Raw genomic sequence first — 23,493 nt, 5'->3', positions numbered from 1 at the left:
AGGATTATGTTGCATTATTGGTAATGCAAAGATAATTAAAATAAAAATAAAAAAGGTTAAAGTTTTGCAACTTTTATTGGTCCAATATAACAACCATTCACTACACAACAATACTAATTGAGGTTTCTACAACTCCCATCCGGTGTATGTATCTACCTAGCAACAAAGTTTTTTTCAGGTTATGGGATTTTGTTAATGAAGGGAGAAATTATTTTGTTTTTATGAAACAATTAAAAAAAGTAATTTTTGGGCAGTACTTTTTTTTCACTTCTACAATTTAACATGAATACACGTCACAAAAATACTATTGTCTGTTGTGGCAAGTTTATATTCTTGCATTGTATTCTTAGTTATAATATTTTGCTGTGGGGGAATCGTAGTGTTTAAAAAAAATAATATAATTTGAAAACATTATATACGTTTTACTCTTTGCATACCTATTTTAATATTACAATTTGGCAACTGTGCATCCCACAACTATACTTAGGGCTGTGGAGGTATTTTTATGTTTTGTTCCTACTGCCTGACATAGATTATTTCAACATCCATCTGTACTGCCAAGATGTGGAACTGAACATATTGATGCACCATTCTCCTTACCGGATGACTATAGGTCTCTGTCTAATGGCGCCTCTGTATTTGCATACTTGTGGCGAGGTGGCAAATACATTTTCATACGCTTCCCTCAATATTTTGTACAGAGAAGCCAGATTTCACATGATTTTAAGTATGCGAATGGAAAACCTTCCAATTGTGCTGTGACTAGAGGAGAATCGTGACAGTGTGCACCTATACTGACTGCAGAAACATGGTTAGAACCCAGAAAACCCCTTTAATACAATATATAAAAATGATAATCAAAAAGCTAATAATATATATATATATATATATATATATATATATATATATATATATATATATACAAAATAACATATACAGTGAAGCTCCCATGCTGATTTTGTAAGTTTGCCCACTGACAAAGACATGAACAGTCTCTAATTTTAAGGGTTGGTTAGTTTTAAAAGTGAGAGATAGAATATCCAAAGTAAAATCCAAAAAATCATATTGATTAAATTATGTAAATGTATTTGCATTTTGCAGAGAGAAATAAGTATTTGATCCCCTACCAACCATTAAGAGTTCTGGCTCCTACAGACACTTAGATGCTCCTAATTAAATTGTTACCTGCATTACAGATAGCTCTTACATTGTCACCTGTATAAAATACTCCTGTCTATAGACTCAATTAATCAGTCAGACTCTAAGGGCTGGTTCACACTAAGCGACAGCGACAACGAGGTCGCTGTTACGTCACCATTTTCTGTGACGTAACAGCGACCTTGTAAGTCGCTGTTATGATCGCTGCTTAGCTGTCAAACACAGCAGCCGAAGCAGCGATCATAACCGCGAGAGCAGGGAGCCGCGCACACTGCTTAGCGCTGGCTCCTTGCTCTCCTAGCTACAGTACACATCGGGTTAATTAACCCGATGTGTACTGCAGCTAGATGTGCAGAGAGCCGGAGCCGGCAGCACAGGCAGCGGGAGAGCTGCGGAGGCTGGTAACTAAGGTAAATATCGGGTAACCACCTTGGTTACCCGATGTTTTCCCTGGTTACAGCTTACCGCAGCTGCCAGATGCCGGCTCCTGCTCCCTGCTCGCTTCATTTCGTCGCTCTCTCGCTGTCACACACAGCGATCTGTGTGTCCCAGCGGGAGAGCGCCTTTGAAGAAAATGAACCAGGGCTGTGTGTAACGAGCAGCGATCTCGCAGCAGGGGCCAGATCGCTGCTCAGTGTCACACACAGCGAGATCGCTAATGAGGTCACTGTTGCGTCACCAAAACCGTGCCGTAGCAGTGATTTCGGTAGCGATCTCGCTATGTGTGAAGCACCCCTAAATTCTACAACATGGGTAAGACCAAAGAGCTTTCTAAGGATGTCAGAGACAAGATCATAGACCTGCACAAGGCTGGAATGGGCTACAAAACCATAAGTAAGACGCTGGGTGAGAAGGAGACAACTGTTGGTGCAATAGTAAGAAAATGGAAGAAATACAAAATGAGTGTCCATCGACATAGATTAGAGGCATCATACAAAATCTCACCTCGTGGGGTATCCAGGATGATGAGGAAGGTGAGAGTTCAGCCTAAAACTATATGGGTGAAACTTCTTAATGATCTCAAGGCAGCTGGGACCACTGTCACCAAGAAAACCATTGATAACACATTATGCAGTAATGGCTTAAAATTGTGCAGGGCCCACAAAGTCCCACTGCTCAAGAAGGCCTATGTGCAGCCGGCCCATCTGAGGTTTGCCAATGAACACCTGGATGATTCTGAGAGTGATTGGGAGAAGGTGCTGTGGTCAGATGAGACAAAAAGGGAGCTGTTTACCCTTAACGCAACTCGCCGTGTTTGGAGGAAGAGACATGCTGCCTTTGACTCAAAGAACACCGACTCCACTGTCAAGAATGAAGAGGGAAACAATATGTTTTGGGGATGTTTCTCTGCTAAGTGCACAGGACCACTTCACCACATCAATGGCAATGGATGGAGTGATGTACAGCAAAATTCTGAGTGACAACCTCCTTCCCTCCGCCAGTATATTAAAAATGGGTCATGGCTGAGTCTTCCAGCATGAGAATGACTCAAAATATATAGCCAAGGCGACAATGGAGTGTCTCAAAAGAGAAGCACATTAAGGTCATGAAGTGGCATAGCTAGTTTCCAGACCTATGGGAAAACCTATGGGATTAAGCTCTGAGTTGCCAAGCGACAGCCTCAAAATCTTAATGATTTTTATGATGATCTGCAAATAGGAGTGGACCAAAATTCCTCCTGACATGTGCACAAACCTCATCATTAACTGCAAAAAAATGTCTGACTGCTGTTCTTGCCAACAAGGGTTTAAATCCAAGCGTTAAATCTTGTTTGCTAGAGGGATCAAATACTTATTTCTGTGTGCAAATTTTATATAATTTATACAATGTGATTTTCTGGATTTTATTTTGGATATTTTATCCCTCACTGTTAAAATTAATCTACCCTTAAAATTATAGACTGTTCATGTCTTTGTTAGTGGTCAAACTTACAAAATCAGCAAGGGATTACATACTTATTTCCTTCACTGTATATATTCTTCTAATTATAACAACTCATACAATACAATTAACAGATTATGGCAATCGAGAAATGTTGTGGGCTTTTTCTCCATTAATTCCATTATATTGGGGTTCGTTGGTGATTTTTAATGTTACAGCCCTATACTTCTAGTTTAACAGGTAAAAGAATATTTGTGTGAATGCTTAGTCTATAATCTCCAAGGATGTAAATATGAATAGTCATCCATTTAGGGAATTTAAAATTTAGTCATTATTAACTATTTTTTATACTATTATACTATTAACTTTTTTTTTATCCATGAATCTGACGACCATTGGTGAGGTCATCCTCTAAATCTAGTCTTTTTAGACATGCCTACAGAGTAGAATTAAAAACCACAACTACTTAGCAAAAAAGACTAGTTTGACACATAGGGAAGAGGAATCCATTTGTCAGGAGTGGAGAGGAACAAGAACAAAAGGAACAACCATCCGGATTCAGAACAGCTTGATCAAGAAAGGATTTTACAAGTAAGAAAATTAAATATTTTTGAAAATATTAGCTAAAAAGTGAGTCAAGCTATTAAACTTTTGTAATGCAAAGTTTCATGAAATATTGAGACTGGTTTATAAAGTGTCTAGTTACTTCTGTAAAAGCATTTGTTACCTCTATATTTCTTAAAGTATAAATAAATGGCTTTAGTAGTGGTGTAACCACAGTGTACGTGAGTGCAAGAAACTTGTCGCAGTGACTGCCTTTAGGTTTCATGCTGGAGTGAAAGAAAAAGAGTACCTGATATATGAAATCAGCACACAATTGTACAATATATCAAAAAACATACTTTATTTATAGATGAAAGTAGAAAAAACACACATGAATTGAATACAAAAACAGCAAATGACAACCTCTAAAAACATTTAAAACCAAGAAACTTGGTGCAAACAAAGTAACCCACACACAAATGCTTGGGGTGAAATAAAAAAGGGTCCATATGCTGGAAAAATCACATATACATGTCCAAAATGACCATAAAGGCCCCGTCACACACAACGAGATCGCTAATAAGATCGTTGCAGAGTCACAGTTTCTGTGACGCAGTCACGATCTCGCCAGCGATCTCATTATGTGTGACACCTACCAGCGATCAGGCCCCTGCTGTGAGATCTCTAGTCATTGCAGAATGGTCCGGACCATTTTCTTCAAAGGTGATGTCCTGCTGGGCAGGAGACATCGCTGTGTTTGACGCTGTGTGACAGGGTCTCAATGACTGCCGCTGTCGTTATACAGGTCGCTACTGCAACCTGTATTGTTACTGAGTCGATGGTAAGGTCTGACTGTGTGACATCTCACCAACGACCTCCTAGCAACTTACCAGTGATCCTTATCAGGATGTATCATTGTCGGGATCGCTGGTTAGTGGTTGTTTGTGACTGGGCCTGACTGACAAACATAAATTGAATGTGTATTGAATATACCCACAGAGGAATGGATAAATGCCTAAAGCAGAAAAACATGAGGATAAGGGTACTTTCACACTTGCGTTTATTTCCTTCCGTTACAATCGACCCTTTTGGAAAACAGCGGAATCCGTTAACGGATTCCGCTGTTTCCCATAGACTTGTATGGGTGACGGATTGTACCAAAAGGACCTGCGTTGCTTCCGCTGGGCGACGCTCCGTTGCTTCCGCCCAGCGGGAGCAACGCAGCATGTAACGTTATTTTGAGCATCGGAATCCTCTGGATTTCACTGCGCATGCGCTTTTTTTTTTAAATCAAACTTTATTTTGGCTCGCGGTGGCCGAACGTTCAGCTGAGCGCCCGGCCGTCGGCAAGCGACAGCGCTCAGCTGAGCGACCGGCCGCCAGCATGCCCGGCCGCCGGCAAGTCACAGCGCTCAGCTGAGCGCCCACCCGGCCGCCGGCAAGTGACAGCGCTCAGCTGAGCACCCTCCCGGCCGCCGGCATGCCCGGCCGCCGGCAAGTGACAGCGCTCAGCTGATCACCCGGCGGTCGGCTGCAGGGAGCGATCAGCTGATCACCCGGCGGCCGGCAAGTGACAGCGCTCAGCTGATCACCGGCGGTCGGCAGCAGGGAGCGATCAGCTGATCACCCGGCGGCCGGCTACTGGGAGCGATCAGCTGATCGTTCACAATAGTCTGCCGCTGATAAAACTGTAAAAAAAAAAAAATCAAAACGAATTGCGTTGTTTTACAGCATCCGTTGCATCCGTTGTGCCACTATATGCAACACATCCGTTGCATCCGTTACACAACGCAATGCAACGGATACCGTTCAACGCAAGTGTGAAACTAGCCTAAACCAACGCTCTGAATACTCAATGGACGGCCAGTTTAGATAAACAATAGGCCCAAAATGAAATACGTTACCAGAACCTGATAGTGCTGGTGCTTGTTGCTAGTAAAGCTGGCGTATCCAAAGCTGATTTGAAATATACGCTAAAGCTTAGCTTAAGCATGCAACTAAATCTGCTGAATAAAATACTCCACAGCCTAAATGACAAAGGGCCACCTGTGGGGAAAACCGACCTGAAAAATCCAGGGCTGGACATGTGAGGAAAATTGACCTACTGTGGGTTACAGCCCCACGCGTATCGCTACCATGTGGAAGATTTCTCAAGGGCAAGGCGTGAGTGTCAGAAACATGCATGGCTTCCATTTATATTCTCAGTGTTAAGAAATAATAAACTTCACCTGTATGCTTGTGTTGTAGTGCCAGAGGAGTTGGATGCACAGCGGGAGTGCTGATCAATCACAAACAGGAGAAGATGTATGAAAAAAAAAAGTTGGACTTGAAGTCCAGAGATATGTAAAAAAAGTACATAATGACATAGGAAGCTGTTGAGACAATAGGTAAAAGGAGTGCATGTGCCCATAAGCCTATACAATGAAACAACCGGACCCAGCGTCGGGCTGGCTACTGGAGGAATCTCCAGTAATGCCAGGCCTGGATTCAGGTACCTGCACTGAACTCCGGAGCTCTCACCTGAGCTCTGGAGTGAGTGCAGCCAAGACTGTACCGCGAGCGCCGAGTGATTGATTCCCTGGCGCTTGCGGTTCAGTTTATGTCAGCTGCAGATAGGCCGGGGTGCTTCAACCTGAACTCTGGATTGCAGCCCGGCCTGTCCGCAGCTGTCATGAACTGAAGCGCAATCGCCGGAGAATCAATCACTCGACACTCGCGGTACAGTCTTGGCTGCACTCCGGAGTTCAGGTGAGAGCTCCGGAGTGCAATGCAGGTACCCGAATCCAGGCCTGGCATTACTGGAGATTCCTCCGGTAGCCAGTCCGGCGCTGACCAGACCCATAGGTATAATCCAAAAGGGACATATGTACATGTTCCAATGTAAAATAAAGAATGACACAGGAGTGTACAAACATATTCTGATATAAGATAGCAAAGGATTATGAAAATATTGAGTACGCACACTAAGATAAATATAATAGCTCAGGACAAAATAGACAAATGAGCGACTTTTGGTAATACTAAGATACAGAAAGTAACATTTGAGAAAAAAAGTGTACAAAAACACCACATTGTGCCTGTCTAAATTTATATGTAGAAATGTCCTTTAATACAACTCTTTAACTCTTTAAGGGCCAGATGAGCCCTCAAAAAATGTCTTGATCTCAAAATACTCAAAATATGGGAACTGGTGGTTATGTGGCCTGTTTTGGTTTTTTTTGTTTTTTTGTTGTTTTTCTTTTTAATTTTATTTTAGCTATGACTGGGAATGGTTTAGTTCATGGATGAGGTGACGATTTATCTGGAGGAGGATTTATTATTTATGATCGATATAAATGGGATCAAATAACATCAAGCTACTACATAGCTAAAGAAAGTCATCAGTCCTACCTACACTTGCACGTTCTTTGATGCTAAGCAGAGTATGGTCCAGAAATTTACATCATGGGAGACCAATGTAAAACTTTAATTTATTGCTTAGTGTGTATATATAATATTGATAATGTACATCCGCGTAATTGTCTATCCACGACTCAGATTATCTTTGCATTTATAAAAACTATAGATAGGTTGTATTAATATATATACCAAATACGTGAGTTATTATGGAGAGATCTAAAATCAATAAAATATTTATATAGTTGACTCAAACTAAGTGATTTTGAGTCTGATTTTCGTGGCTTGGACTATATGGATGTACATAGAATGGATATTGAATTGTTGATACATACTATTGATTATGTGTATTATGTGATTATTTGATAATGATCCCTCCATTTCCTTTTGATAGGTGAAATATAATAATGATGTATATTGTAATATTATAATTGTAATAGCTGAATTATATCTGGATTTATATATGTATTTTCTCTTCTCCAGTTTGTTGTTGTAGCATAATTGTGGGAATACATTGTCCCCTCTCTTATATGAACTGGTATTCTTATCCCCCTTTTTTGATATTGGGAATTAAGGATTGTGTGTATATATAAATATATATGGGAATTTTTTCTTTTTTCTATTCCCATTTCTTTATATAGTCGCCATTATTATATGCTATTTTCTGTATACTGCTCTGCACCTGAACGTGCGGTTGTCATGGTTTAACGATGCCTGGCCGGCTTGCTGTGTCTTCACGGGTCTTATGTATCTGTGTCATGTGATGCCCCGGATAGTCTGATCAGTGACGCAGGATGTTGCCATGACGACACGCGGGTCAACAAGAGTGCAAAGTAATGATTGGATGTGGGAGGTATTTAAACATCCCTCTCTGATCTTTTAGACACGCCCACTGATGAAGGACTCAGGAAGCCGAAACACGTGTTGGGTGTTTTGACCGTGGTGACCGCCACACAATTGCTGTGCATACTGATCAAGGTGAATTCATTATACAAATCCAGTGGGCCATAGGTTTTTCCTAAATATTTGTCTATGTTAGATTGTGAGCTCATAGGGAGCTTCACTGGCAGAGCTTTTTCAGCAATATATCTGCATTGAACACCCTTTGGCAACCTTTAGTGGTATATAATGATAGCCCATGTGAAGCAGATCTTTATATGTTAAATTTCTGCTCCATAGGACCTTAGTGATCTTCAGGAAAATGTGTCTATATGCAGTATAAATATATGTCTTTTATATCTTGACAATTGTGGTCCCGGTCTTGTTTCTTTATTGTAATGTTACAGATGCATGTTGAAATGTGCTACCATAAATTTGAAAATATTAATTATATATTTAATGTAGTAAAATAAAAATAAAATATTTGATACATAAATTATCGGGCATTTGATCATTTTCTTTGTTTTTGTCGTACATATGTATATATTGTAACTGATTCCATTATTTTGTCTTACTTTTTCTGGACAGACCAATTGTCCTTGAGAAAGACCCCTGAAGGGTCGACACAATGGGCATTTTTCTTTGTTTTATATACTGACCAATAAATAACGAGAGTTGCTTATCACAGACTCTTTCTTTTTTATTTCGTTTTTGGTGTGCCAAAGTGATTCTATTTTCTAGTACTCATTTTTTGCTGCCCGACACCCTCTCTTTTGATAGTTGAGCCAGGTCTCACATACATATACCAAAAAATCTCTTGACTGGGCTGCCAGAAATATCCTATGAAGAAAAAGCAGACAAGTTCATGAACAGCTGATCGCAAAAGGAGCGTCCTGTCCAAATGGCAATGGCGTCATAACCAGATAACAAGACAAAGTGGATATCAGACCATCAATCCAGAAAGATACATGTATGACTGGAAGCATAAACATATTCTGTAACAAGTGACAAAAACAAGGTTAGATTGTAGCATAAAAACCATTATACAGGATCTCCTCACTAATGCCATGGGGTGGAAGACTGTTAAGAGAATAAATCCATTTGGATTCTCGTCGTAGCAGTTCCTTTCCCACATTACAGCCCCTGATCCCTTGGTTGACCGAGTCAACCACGAGTACCTTGAGGCTTGAATGGCGGCTTCCATGGCATGTGAGAAAATGCATGGCTACAGGCAAAAAGATCTTACCCTTCTTCAGGTCTTCCCTTGCCGTGTTGATGCTATCTGCGCCGTAACTCCTGGGCTGTTTGACCCATGTATAATTTAGGGCAGCCACACTTCAAGACATACACCACATGTCTTGAACGGCAATTATGGTACGACCAGCAGTTGACCTGTTTTGGAAAAATGTACAGTGAGAAATGATCCCCCGCCACCATGTAAGGACACACTGTACAGTCCCCGCAAGGGAAAGTTCCAATAAGCTTGATGCCTCTACCTAGGCTCTGTGTCTGTCTCTGGAATTGGCTGGTAGTCAGAAAAGATTTTAAATTTCTGGCCCTCCGAGCTACCATCCTGGGTCTTTCAGGAATGAATGTGCACAACTTCTTTTCACTCCGAAAGATACCCCAGTTGTTTTCTAGGATCTTATAGACATCACATCACTGGCTGTGATATTGTGATGTAAGAGTAACACTTCCAACCTGTGCATGGGTCTTTGGTGCCAACAGATCCCCTTGGTCCATATTGAGTGTTGACTGAAAAGCTGAGGAAATGACTCTCCGTGGATATCCCCTTGCTCTGAATCTATTGGAAAGATCAGATGCGTGTGCACAAAAATCAGTCAGTTTGCTGCAATCCCTCCGAACCCTCAAAAATTGCCCCTTAGGTATGGCATTTCAGACATGTGGAGGGTGGAAAATGGAGTAATGCAACAGGCTGTTAGAAGCAGTAGGCTTTCTGAAAAAAGAAGTAACCAGGGACTCACCCGCCAAGTTGATTTTCAAAGCCAAGAATTCAACTGATGAGGTGGACATTGTATTTGTCAGCTTAATGTTCACCTCATTTTGGTTTAATTCCCGAATTAACTCCTCACAGGCCTCAGGAGGACCTGTCCAGAGGAACAGGATATCATCAATATATCTGCACCATTTTAGTGCAAATCTGGTGTAAAGATCCAGGGTACATACCTTAATTTGCTCCCACCATCTGAGAAATGCGTTAGCATAAGATGGTGCACAACGCGCCCCCATCCCAGTCCCGACTATCTGCTTGTAAAAAGTCCTGTCAAATACAACGTAGATTTCTCAAGTATCATCCTTAGGAGTTCCAGAATAAATGCATCGTGTCGTAGATCTCCATGCTCTGCTGATCAAGAAACAAAAAAATGGCCCAAGATCATGGTTAATGCATGTATATAGGGATTCGACGTCCAAGATGACCAAAATGGTGTCTGGTGGCACCCTTAGACCTCACATTCGTTCCAATATGTGTGCCGAATTTCTCACATAGGATGGTAGGCGTTGGGCAATAGGTTGTAGGTAAAAATCCACATAAATGCAAGGCCTTTCAATTAGACCTCTGACGCCAGCAACAATAGGCCTACCTGGTGGTGCCTGTAGTCCCTTGTGCACGTTCGGCAAAAGATAGAAGGTTGGGATAACTGGAAGATTGGTTGTCAATTTTTTTTTTTCTTTAGACGAAATGATGCCCTGGTCCAATGATAATTTTAACAAGTTGTCCAGTTTCCTCTTGAACACCTCTGTGGGGTCTGGTGGTAAAATTTGATAAGTTACATTGTGCAGATGTCTTCTTGCTTCCCTCAAGTACATGTCATTGTCCAAAGCACAATGTTACCCCCCTTGTCTGCCTCTTTAATAATAAAATCCTATTATCCTTAAGTTTGGCTAAAATGAGCAATTCTTCTTTAGACAGATTATTGCACCTATTCCTGTACAACTTTAGATTCTTAATATCCATACAGGTTTTCTCAAAGAAAATCTGTATGGCCGGACAGATATTAAAGGGGGGGAGTGGCCTGCGACAAAAGACGTCCCGAATATGGAATCTTGGTACGCTCTGGCCTTTCATTTTCACTCACCAAGTCAAGAAGATCTTGAAACACAAGCCTATCACCATCTTGAAACACAAGCCTATCACCTGTAGGCAGTTTGTCCAAGGCCGAGGGTTTACTGTAAAGATACCTGAAGACCAACTGCATACAAAAAAGGTAAAGGTCTTTGGTTATGACAAATTTGTCAAGTCTGTTCATGGGGGGAAAAGAAAGACCTCTGGTTAAAAGCTTAGTCTCTATTTCTGAGAGGACATAAGAGGAAAGGTTCACAACTTGCAAAAGACTTTCTGAAGCTGGGGCATCTAGTGTCTCTTGTTCTGGCGTGTTTCCAGTCTCTGCGTTGGGGACCAATTATAAAGATGATTCTTTCTCTTTTCCACAGGTTTTGATTTACGGAGGCCCCTTCTGGTTCATTTATGTCGGATGATAAATAAAATCACTGGAAGAAGAATCGGTAGCCGGAACAGGAGCATCAGGATCTAGCCTTTTTACATGCCTTTTGTTACCTTGATGCGACCATCTATACGCCTTACTAATAGCATAGTCCAATCTATCCCTATGAAACTTGTTCTTCTTTCCCTTCGCAATATCCATTTCAAATAGATCTATAATGGTTTTCAATGTTTTCTTAAAAGGCAAAACCACACCTTCCTGGTCCAAGGGTTGCAACTGTTGCTCTTTAACCCCTTAACGACCCATGACGTACTGGGTGCGTCATGGACCGTGTGCCGGTAAGCCCCGTCCCCTGCCGCGGGCAGACGGCCGCGATCGGCGCACATATCAGCTGTTATCAACAGCTGACGTGTGCCTGCTAGCCGCGGGTGGAATCGCTTCCACCCGCGGCCATTAACCCCTTACATTTCGCTGCCAAAATCTGGCAGCGATATGTATATGGGCGCCGCCATGACAGTCACTTACCCCGAACCAACCGGAAGTCACGTGACATGATCACGTGACTTTCGGTGGTTGCCATGGTACCACAGGGTCATGTGATGACGCCTGTAGCTAACATGACTCACTTCCTCTCAATGCCGGAATACAGCCGGCATTGAAAGTGAAGCAGCAAATCTGCAGTTCTCAGCTCTGTAGCTGAGATCTGCAGATAGTGCAAAGCGATTGGATTACTGATCGCTATAGCCCCCCAGGGGGACTAGTAAAATAAAAAAAAAAGTAAAAAAAAAAGTTTTAAAAAATTAAAAAAAAATAAAAAAAACCTAAACGTTCAAATCACCCCCCTTTCACCCCATTGAAAATTAAAGGGTTAAAAAAATACACACATATTTGGTATCGCCACGTTCAGAAATGCCCGATCTATCAAAATATAAAATCAATTAATCTGATCAGTAAACGGCGTAGCGGCAAAAAAATTCCAAACACCAAAATTACGTTTTTTGGTCACCGCAAATTTTGCGCAAAATGCAATAACAGGCAATCAAAACATAGCATCTGCGCAAAAATGGTACCGTTAAAAACATCAGGTCGAGACGCAAAAAATAAGCCATCAATGAGCCTCAGATCCTGAAAAATGAGAACGCTACGGGTTTTGGAAAATGGCGCAAAACGTGCGCCACTTTTTTTGGACAAGCTTGTGAATTTTTTTTTAACCCCTTAGATACAAGTAAACCTATACATGTTTGGTGTCTGCAAACTCGCACCGACGTGAGGCATCACATATATACACCAGTTTTACCATATAGTGAACACAGTGAATAAAATATCCCAAAAACTATTGTATGATCACACTTTTTTTGCATTTTTTCCGCACTTGGAATTTTTTTGCCGTTTTCCAGTACACTATATGGTAAAAGTTATGGTTTCATTTAAAATTACAACTCGTCCCGCAAAAAACAAGCCCTCATATGGCAAGATTGATGGAAAAATAAAAAAGTTACGCCTCTCGGAAGAAGGGGAGCAAAAAACAAAAACGCAAAAACGGAAAGTGCCCGGGGGCTGAAGGGGTTAATCTTGATCTCCTTTTTAAGTTTAACCAACAACCTTTGGTCATGCTCAATTAACATCTCCAATAGAATAATGGAACACTTCTGTAAGCCCTGCTCCCAATCACTTTTAAAGGGTGGATCTGCTTTCCAAGCTGGGAATATTTGTATTCTAAGCCTTCTAGGTATGATTTTAAGTTTTTTTCTATTCCTCCAGGCTTCGTATGTTCCAACAAGTCTTGGTAAGACGTTTATGTAAATTAATCAAACCATTCATCAATTTCTGATCGTCCACAGAGGTCACGTCACAAGGTAAGGATAATTCATCCCCAATACCAAAAATGCTCCCTACTTGATTGATCCATTGAGCTTCCCTGGTATCCAAATCCATACTGCACACAAAGTATTAGCCAAATCAAGATAAAGCAAAATGCCTTATAAAGCAAAACGTTAACAACACAGCCGTGTAAGGCCTTTCAGGTGTGCCAGCCTCCCAGAAAAAATGGTGGACAACCACCAAAAAACCTCTCTATCTAGTCTTTTTAGACATGCCTAAAGAGTAGAATTAAGAACCACAACTACTTGGCTAAAAAGACTAGATTGACATATAGGGAAGAGGAATCCATTTGTCAGGAGTGGAGAGACACAAGAATAAAAGGAAAAACAGTCCGGATTCAGAACAGCTTGATCAAGAAAGGATTTTATAAGTAAGAAAATTAAATATTTTTTAAAATATTAGCTAAAGCATGAGTCAAGCTATAATAAACTTTTGTAATGCAAAGTTTCATGAAATATTGAGACTGGTTTATAAAGTGTCTAGTTACTTTTGTAAAAGCATGTTTTACCTCTCTATTTCTTAAAGTATAAATGAATGGGTTTAGTAGTGGTGTAACCACAGTGTACGTGAGGGCAAGAAACTTGTCGTAGTGACTGCCCTTAGGTTTCAAATACACAATTATGCCTGAGCCATAAAATAAAGATGCTACGATGAGATGGGACGAGCACGTTGAGAAAGCTTTTGATTTACCCTCTTTGCTGTCAATCTTCAACACAGTATATATGATATTGATATAAAACCCCACTATAACAAAAAAAGGCATAACTACTGAGATAAAAGCAGCCACAATTGTAGCAAAATTACTAATAAATGGGTCAGAACATGCTAAATTTTGCAGTGGTGCCACGTCACAGAAGAAATGGTTGATTTTGTTGTGTCCGCAGAAGTCCAAAAGAAAAGTTTCAACTGTAGGAAATAACGATATAATAAAACCAAATATCCAAGGCAAGACCGCCAACTCATAACAGAATCGGCTATGCATTATAGCGGAATAACGTAAAGGGTTGCTAATGGCTAGATGTCGATCAAAAACCATCAACGAAAGAAGAAAGCACTCTGTCTGTCCCAAAGCATTGAAGGCATACAGCTGCATAAAACAGCCAAAAAACGAGATGGTCTTCTTAGCCTGAATGAGGATAGCCAACAATTTGGGAACTGTTACAGAAACAAACATTATTTCCAAAACTGTAAATGTGCTGATGAAAAAATACATTGGAGCATGAAGAGAGGAATCGGTCCTTACTAAAAGAAAGATAGTGATGTTTCCTAGAATACATATAATATATGCCAGAAGAACTATACAAAAGAGAAAGGTCTGAAATTTAGGAAAATTGGAAAATCCCAAAAGAACAAATTCCATTGATGAAGTTTTGTTGACATATTGCATTTTGAAATCAAGTCAAGATAACAAAAATGTCCACAGGTTGTCAGTGTGACAAGAGCATCTACCTATTTTACATTGCAATCTGTCATCAATTATGTCCATCTCTGATCTTTTTCATACTTTCAGGAAATTTAAAGGAATTTTCCATAGTACTTTGACAAAATCATTAATCCAAAAAAAAAAACCTGCATTCATTTTACCAATACTTTTATGGATCTATTGAATTGGTTTCCTACATAACATACAAAGTAGGCTAATGCAAATAATATTTCCTCATATTTTCTTATAGATATTTTGAACAAAAAGAAACAGAAAACCGAAGAAGTGGATCCAACTGATGAACCTGAATGTCAGTCGAGTGCCATTTAGCTCAAAGATATTATTATTTTTTACCATGTTGCCATTTGTGTTAAATGTTCTTCTTTAGCTAAAACCTTCTGCAATTAATCCTGTGGCTCACTGTTCCAGTTTCTGTCTTCCCCAGTAAAGGTCCTTACTTTAAGTCCTGTAAAAGATCAGCCACAAAAAAGTTACAGTTTAATTAAAAAAACACAACATTCATAAAAAATGAAAATAAAATGATGGCTTTCATATGACGTTTGTAGGTAATTATGTATGCTTTTCAAAAAAAGCACTGTGGAGCCTCTGTTAGGAGTCTCAACACAGTAAATAGCCAGATATCCCTCCGAGAAGGACCTAGCCAAGGAGTAGCTTTTTTAGGAGACCACCATAACCACCATATTAAGTAGCCCTTCTAGTCAATATCCAACTCTTTCACGAGTTTAAAGATATGACAAGGGAAATTTCAAGGCCAGGTATCCATCCACAGACAGCTTTTTTGGGTGTTGCCCCTTATCAGTGTGGAGTAGGATTCTGGCTAGGTGGGAGCAATGCCTAGTAGACTAGCAAAACAAAACAATCACTGATCTAGGGGAGACCAGCCAGAGAAAACACTGCCGGCAACCAACAAAAGCACTCAACACAGTGAAATCCTAGGTGAATTGCCCCCTGGGAAGTATTCAAATTAAAGAAGGTCCGTGGAGCCTCTGTTAGGAGTCTTGACACAGAAAATAGCCAGATATCCCTCCGGGAAGGACCTAGCCAAGGAGTGGCTCTTTTTAGGAGACCATCATAACCACCGTATTAAGTGGCCTTTTTAGTCAATATCCATCTCTTTGACGAGTTTAAAGATATGACAAGGGAAATACCAAGGCCAGGTATCCATCCACAGACAGCTTTTTTGGGGTGTTGCCCCTCATCAGTGTGGAGTAGGATTCTGGCGAGGTGGGAGCAATGCCTAGTAGACCAGCAAGACAATACAATCAGTGATCTCGGGGAGACCAGCCAGAGAAAACACTGCCAGCAGCCAACATATTATTTCAACCAAAACAACTACCCCTTATCTTGTATAAAAGTATAAATTTTATTCAAAACACATAATTAACAAAGTGCAGGTTAAAAGACAATCTACTAGTGCATAATATATAGTCAGGGGAGGGTCCTTGGGCACCTTCCCTGTCCTCTCCCTTCCTATCAGTGGGGGTCGGCACCCTTATGTAATACGCCGTGGTGTCCCCACTCAAACGTTGACTGATCCTAGATGGCCCTTTACTATATTCTTTTTCGTGCCGCTAGCCTTAATGAGGGGCCTTACACAAAAGTACAGTGATTCACACTCATACCACTCATTATACGAGTATATTGGTATCAGTTAGACCAATAATATCCCCTTGTTATATTTTTATAGTTTTGTTTAACATTTGGGGTATAATATAGCTCAAGGGTAACCATAGGGTACAATCATTTTCTTATGCCCGTATTCATCAAAGAAACAGCTTTGTAGCCCGTCCTTCACCGCTCTCGGCGGTTCTCTGCCCAACGCGTTTCCCCTCCAGGACTTTCAATCAAAACGGAGGTTCCTCAGGGGCTGTTCATATATTTGGGATCATTTATATAGTAAACTGTAACAACAATATGTCTTTAATTAATAAAACAACCCCTACCGGAAAGGAAAAAAATCTTTTTGAGGGTTGTAAGTTAAACCAGCAGCCAACATGTATGCTTTGTTTTTTTTTGTATAGTTTAGACACGTGGTCAAAATTGTTGATACCCCTCATTTAACGAAAGAAAAAACAACATTGTTCACAGAAATAACTTGAATCTGACAAAAGTAATAATAAATTAAAAATCTATGAAAATGAACGAATGAAAGTAAGACATTGCTGCTTTTCAACCATACTTCCACAGAATAAAAAAAACCCAAAAACTCATGAAACAGGCCTGGACAGAAATGATGGTACCCCTGAAAATAATGCTACAAAAGGGACATGTTAAATCAAGGTATGTCCACTAATTATGTCCACTAATTAGCATCACAGGTGTCTACAATCTTGTAATCAGTCAGTGGACCTGTACATAAGGCTACATGCACTCACTGTGCTGTTTGGTGACATGGTGTGTACCCCACTCAACATAGACCAGAGGAAGCGAAGGAAAAGAGTTGTCTCAGGAGATTGGAAAGAAAATTATAGACACGCATGTTAAAGGTAAAGGTTATAAGACTATCTCAAAGCAGCTTAATGTTCCTGTTACTACAGTTGACAAGTCACAAAGCTTCTGGGAGAATGCCCTATGGACAGATGAGACAAAAATGGAGTTTTTTTGCAAGGCACATCAGCTCTATGTTCACAGATGGAAAAATGAAGCATATCAAGAAAAGAACACTGTCCCAATGGGAAACATGGAGGAGGCTCTGTTATGTTCTGGGGCTGCTTTGCTGCATCTGGCACATGGTGTCTTGAATCTATAAAGGGTACAATGAAATCTCAAGACTATTAAGGGATTATAGAGAGAAATTTACTGCCCAAAGTCAGAAAGCTTGGTCTCAGTCGCAGTTCATGGGTCTTGCCACAGGATAATGACCCAAAACACACAGCTAAAAACACCCAAGAATAGCTAAGAGGGAAACATTGGACTATTCTGAAGTGGCCTTCTATGAGCCCTGACCTAAATCCTATTGAGCATCTTTAGAAAGAGCTGAAACATGCCATCCGGAAAAAGATGATCTTCAAATGCAAGACAACTTGAGCATCATTTCTGTCGAGGTCTATTTCATGTGTTTTAGGTTTTAAAATAATTCTGTGGAAGCATGGTTGAAAAGTAATTTGTTCATTTTCATAGATTTGTTTTATTTATTATTATATTATTACTTTTGTCAGATTCAAGTTATCTTTGGGACCACTGTGTGTTGTTCTTTCATTAAACGAGGGGTACCAACAATTTTGAACACATTTATATGTTTTCGTTTAAACCATAAAAATTCCATACATAAATCAAATGAAACAGTTTTTACAGATTTAGAGGCATTGACAAATTTAAAATTATGGTAAAAAAGCCCAACTTTATTACAATTTGCTTAACCCCTTCATGACATTGAAACATAGCGAAAAGGGCAAAAATGTAAAATTCGGGAATAGGTTAATATGTTAAATGTATAATTCTGAATTAACCCCAATAACTCCCATTGAAGAGATATCAATGTAATATACCCGTTTTGAAAAATTTGACCAGTTAATCAAAAAAGTATTAGTCTTGTATCATTGATAAATAGCTAAGTATCTCTTTCAAGGGTGGAACACACCAGTCATCATCTTGTTATCATGAAGAAATGGCATTTGTTTTCCACTTACTTATTGGTGATTAGGAAATTCAAAATCAAATTGCTCGTAAAATATTTGGCACCTGACTGCATAATATGAAACATACTATATATGTAACCAAACATTTCTCTTTTTATATTATTTATTCAGGAAGGGAATTAAGACAAAAATGTCCTCTGATAATGCATTTAGTTTAATTGGTGTAATTAGGGACCTATTAGAATAAAATAAATTAAATAATATTTTTTGTTAAAGGGAACCTGTCAGGAGAAATTTTGCACTAAAAATAAAAGATACCCCCTCTGCAGCTCCTGGGCTGCATTCTAGCAAAGTTCCTGTTGTAATTGTTCCCCCTTTTAGACCAAAAGAATTACTTTATAAAGTGGTACCTTTTTGTATGCAGATACTGTAAATGGTACACGGGGGCGGGCTGCCTGATGTCCGTTATTCTGCCTCTTGCCGCTTTAGGCCGTCCCCCATCGCTCATTTCCATAGCTGTGGACGCCGCCCAGTGCTCCAGAGGTCCCCGCGCATGCGATAGATTATGGGCGGCGCTGTGATTTTTCTCAGCAAGTAACCGCGCTTTCCCCTCTGCCTCCACCGTTCTGCGCAAGCGCGGGCCTGCTGACCCCACGTTACCTCTTTCATCTTGCCCTGAGGCAGGAAATAGATGGGAGGAGCGCGGAGCGGGACATTGTTTGTTTTTACATGCTTTTTTTACTGTGTACGTCGGTAAGCTTCTCTCCACGTCTCCTCCTGATCGGTGGTGTCCTGCTCCGTGCTCCTCCCATCTATTTCCTGCCTCAGGGCAAGATGCGAAAGAGGTAACGTGGAGTCAGCAGGCCCGCGCTTGCGCAGAACGGTGGAGGCAGAGGGGAAAGCGCGGTCACACGATTATGGGCGGTCACTTGCTGAGGAAAATCACAGCGCCACCCATAATCTAAAGCCTGCGCAACACGTCACCAGCGGTGACACTGGGCAGAGTGCTCTTTCACGAGAGATAGGCACTGAGCATGCGCGGGGACCTCTCGAGCACTGGGCGGCGTCCACAGCTATGGAAATGAGCGATGGGGGACAGCCTAAAGCGGCAGGAGGCAGAATAACAGACACCAGGCAGCCTGCCCCCATGTACCATTTACAGTATCTGCATACAAAAAGGTACCCCTTTCTAAAGTATTTCTTTTGGTCTAAAAGGGGGCACAATAATAACAGGAACCTTGCTAGAATGCAGAGGGGGAATCTTTTATGTTTAGTGCAAAATTTCTGCTGGTAGGTTCCCTTTAAGGTTCAGAACAATAAGTTCTTCGATATTTGATTGTATTATTACAGAAGTTGAATAAAGTTACACAAGAATAGTACTGTTTTCAGGGATAGAAGATCAAGAGAATCATTGTTCAACCCACCCCCCCTCAAAAAAACCCCACATATTTTCACATATTGTCCCTCTCATATATAAGTAGCTATTTGCGTCACATTTTTATACAGTTAATATGGTTTCTAACATTTTTTTTACATTTGTTAATTTATATACAATGATGTTGTTTTAAAATGACTGACTTAGTGTCACGCAACACGCGTGATGAGTGCATTCCGATCAACCAAGGTCTGATGCACAACAAAAATACACTGGGAGCACTGGGAACACAATAACAATGGTGGGCCCTGGGACTAGTGAGAGGGAAGATGGTCACCTTCTAACCTTAAATGAGCTGTTGCTACTCTCCTAGCCCGTCCCTACACAGTCTCCGCAACTGTCACCAAGCAGCACCCTGGGTCCATGCAAAATCCTTTAGAGGCCCTGACTAGTGAGAAGCGGGTGAGGTTCACTAGACCCACCGCTGCACTAAAGAGACAACAGAGTAGGAGAGACAAGAGGGGAAAAAAATAACCAAAATGGATAGGATATGACTCCTGGAGACTACACAGCAGCTTCCTTCCACCAAGGTGGCTTCCTCACAACTGGCTTTGTATCGTCAGCAAAGCTTGCTGGGAAACCTAGCTATTTAAGCACAAGGGGAGTGTCTACAGAATAGGTGCAGCTGACCTTAACTGCAATAGAGCTGCCAACAGAAAAACTGACATTAAACTACTTTACTACAAAAGAAAATAAACAAATGTTTAAATGCAGAGTCCCTGATAGAGATAAGGGGCTCCAGTCCTCAAGCTGCCACTAGTCTACAAAAACAAGGAGACAACTGTGACAGTACCCCCCTTTTTAACGGGAGGATTTCGGACTCTTATGACTGGTAACATCGCCCACCTCAAATGTGAAGAGGTCCCTATGGTGATCAGTAAAAGGCAACACACATTTCCAGAACAAGGACCTGTGGATTACGTCATGGATTTTAAGTGCTGGGGGAAGTTCTAGCCGTACAGCCATAGGATGTTTTATTGCCCTAACGGGACCAATAAACCTCAAAATGAGAGCCCCAGACTCAAACTTGCACCTGGTGTTTTTAGTAGACGCCCACAAAGTCATTCTTAGCAGATCTGGACCTAAACATTTATTTCCACATGCACCTGGTAATAGAGGGAACACTTTGGACCGGACCAACAACAGTGGAGTCTCTCCGTCCATACAACACCTTTCCCTCTGGTAAAGCACACTACAACACTCCTACAATCACCTCTACTAGGATCACACTGAGGTGTAACTTTTCCCTTGAGGTGGGGGTAGCACACCATTTCTTTTCCTGGATACCTTGGTGGTCACTACTGGTGGACAAGGTGATGGGATAAATACCGTAGAGATAGTAGCAAATAGGCACTTAGTTTCACAGAAACTGTTCCACCCAGCTGACTACTTCCCCTGACTGCCAATCAATCACAGGTTTATGCCTCTTCAACCAGGGAAAACCCAACATGATGAGAGTGGGCGGACCTTCCAAGACATAACAGGACAGACGTTCACTATGAACTGAGCTTACCCGCAGGTTGATATTAGGCACAGGATGTGTAAACTCTCTCTCGCTGTGTGGAGCTGAGTCAATAGCCTGGATGGGAATGGCTCTTTACAGTACACTATGCGTCAGAACCTGAGTCTGGGCAAAGCAAGAGTCCATCGAATTGGCACTGGCTCCACTGTCCACCAGCATAGAGATCATTTCAGTTTTTCCACCTATGGTATACCAAATTCTCCTGAAATGGTGAACTATGACGTATAGATGGAGGAGATGTACACAAACTGATCATTGCCCTGCACCCAACCGGGAGGATGCAGCTTGTAGCTAGATGGACTTCGCTTATTGCCCGATGGACTGGACTTCAGTCTTATGGGACAGGCTCCGATGTAATGACCCTTGTCCCCACAGTAAAAACAAGACCCAGACCCATGACAAACCACAAGCGACTCAGTCTGAGGGCAGGTTCCCCCCAAATGCATGGGTTTGTCAGCTTGCACCAGTTGTAACTCCTCCTTGGGGTCTCACCCTGAGGTGTCGATCCACTTGATTTGCCAGGGCGGTGGCAGCCTCCAGTGACTCTGGGGCGAAGTATTCCACTAGAACAGACCTGGGCAAGGGGCAGCCCGCGGGCCACATCCGGCCCGCCTACTCTCTGTGACCGGCCCTCCTGGCTCAGGGCGTCCTTGCTGGCCGGTCACTGATGAGGGCAATCTGACCTGTTGTCCGGAGCTCCAGGCTCCGGGGAGACCCGTGGTCAGATTGCCCTCTTCACAAGCTGCGTGCCGGGTAGGAAACAGAGGACAAATCCTGCAGCTCCGCACATAAAGTGCAGGCAGCGGAACGCAGGAATCTGTCCTCTGTTCCCTGTCCGACACCTTTCTCTGTGACACACGTGCGTGCCCTGATATCGTCAGTACGGCGCGCGTGTGTCATTTGAAAAGTTCCCGCCCGGCAGGAGAAGAAGCTGCAGCAGCCAGGGCCGGTACGGAGAGAAGCAGCGGCTCCTAAAAATACAGCGTCGGCACAACCTGGGCATGTGAAAGAGAAGCCGCTCAGAGGGGGGCACATACGGAGGTGCCTGAGTAGGGGACAATAAGAAGAGAGGTGAGTGGTTACTAGTAACCTGTGGGGACAATGGAGGGCGGGCGGGGACAATGGCGGGCGGGCGGGGGTTGGGGGGGAGGGGGTTAACTGTTGACAAATATTTGGGGTGTAGTGGTTTAGTATATGGGAATGTAGCTTTACAGGTGTGGTATATGAGGGGGGTGTAGTATATAGTGGTGTAGTTTTATAGGGGTGTAGTGGTGTAGTATAATACAGGTGTATATAGGGGTGTAGTATAATACTACACCCCTATATACACCTGTATTATACTACACCCCTATATACACCTGTATTAGAGGGGAGCCAGCACGATCTGAAAATGGCATGCATCATATAAAAAGTGCAAATTCACAGATTTATTCCAACTGTACTGTAATATAAATGAGATTTTTAGCAAATAATTGATCAATTCTTTGAGCCACCCCTGCCAACGTCATGGCAAATCTCAATAGGGGGGTCCTACTCTATATTCTGTATTTCATGTGCCATGCGGCCTCCTAGATAAAGTTAAAAGCAGAACCATAATGGAGCACACATACCTGTAACCTATATATATAACCGCTTCTATGTTGCAAAAGAGGCAATTGTGGATAGAGGCCAGCCCAGGTCCCAGCATGTGGAGCAAGCTCTACACATACCAGGACTATATCAGAACTGACCCTCCCAGTGCCAGAGAGCAACCATTGATAAAGGCGGACCAGATCCAAGTATGGTGCTTAATTAGCAATGCCTGTGGAAAGGGTGAGGCAACTGAATGTGTACAGCTACCAACAGGAGGAATATATTGCAAACCAAGATCAGGCGTGCATAGCATGGTGGTGACCAGCCACCAGACATTTGTAGCATAACTACAACCAAACAAAGAGAGAGGGGAGCCAGCACGATCTGAAAATGGCATGCATCATATAAAAAGTGCAAATTCACAGATTTATTCCAACTGTACTGTAATATAAATGAGATTTTTAGCAAATAATTGATCAATTCTTTGAGCCACCCCTGCCAACGTCACGGCAAATCTCAATAGGGGGGTCCTACTCTATATTCTGTATTTCATGTGCCTGTATTATACTACACCCCTATATACACCTGTATTATACTACACCCCTATATACACCTGTATTATACTACACCCCTAAATACACCTGTATTATACTACACCACTACACCCCTATATACACCTGTATTATACTACACCCCTATATACATCTGTATTATACTACACCCCTATATACACCTGTATT

At 41.6% G+C, this 23,493-nt stretch overlaps 1 protein-coding gene across 1 annotated transcript; it reads right to left on the bottom strand.

Annotated features, from left to right (window-relative positions):
• Positions 1-3,412: 3,412 nt before the first annotated feature.
• Positions 3,413-14,589, bottom strand: LOC142257646 (olfactory receptor 10AG1-like). Its single transcript, XM_075329781.1, has 6 exons — positions 13,711-14,589; positions 10,931-11,069; positions 9,843-9,965; positions 9,559-9,661; positions 3,767-3,869; positions 3,413-3,475 (listed from the first exon to the last, which is right to left on the bottom strand). Exons 1-6 carry the CDS (start codon positions 14,587-14,589, stop codon positions 3,413-3,415), a joined length of 1,410 nt encoding a protein of 469 aa, XP_075185896.1.
• Between the last annotated feature and the right edge of the window lie 8,904 nt (positions 14,590-23,493).

Source organism: Anomaloglossus baeobatrachus, chromosome 12 (assembly GCF_048569485.1).
Source record: "Anomaloglossus baeobatrachus isolate aAnoBae1 chromosome 12, aAnoBae1.hap1, whole genome shotgun sequence".
In the NCBI taxonomy this organism is placed as follows: Eukaryota; Metazoa; Chordata; class Amphibia; order Anura; family Aromobatidae; genus Anomaloglossus; species Anomaloglossus baeobatrachus.
This window is presented reverse-complemented; position numbering and strand designations above follow the sequence as displayed.

What these genes read in the sequence shown, in the direction of transcription:
- LOC142257646 (XM_075329781.1), bottom strand. Translation starts at nt 14,589, where the DNA reads ATGCAATATGTCAACAAAACTTCATCAATGGAATTTGTTCTTTTGGGA. An exon ending in ATACTTTAAGAAATAGAGAG is followed by an intron (nt 11,070 to 13,710) that starts GTAAAACATGCT and finishes TTTTGTATGCAG; the next exon opens with TTGGTCTTCAGGTATCTTTA. An exon ending in ATACTTTAAGAAATATAGAG is followed by an intron (nt 3,476 to 3,766) that starts GTAACAAATGCT and finishes TCTACTCTGTAG; the next exon opens with GCATGTCTAAAAAGACTAGA.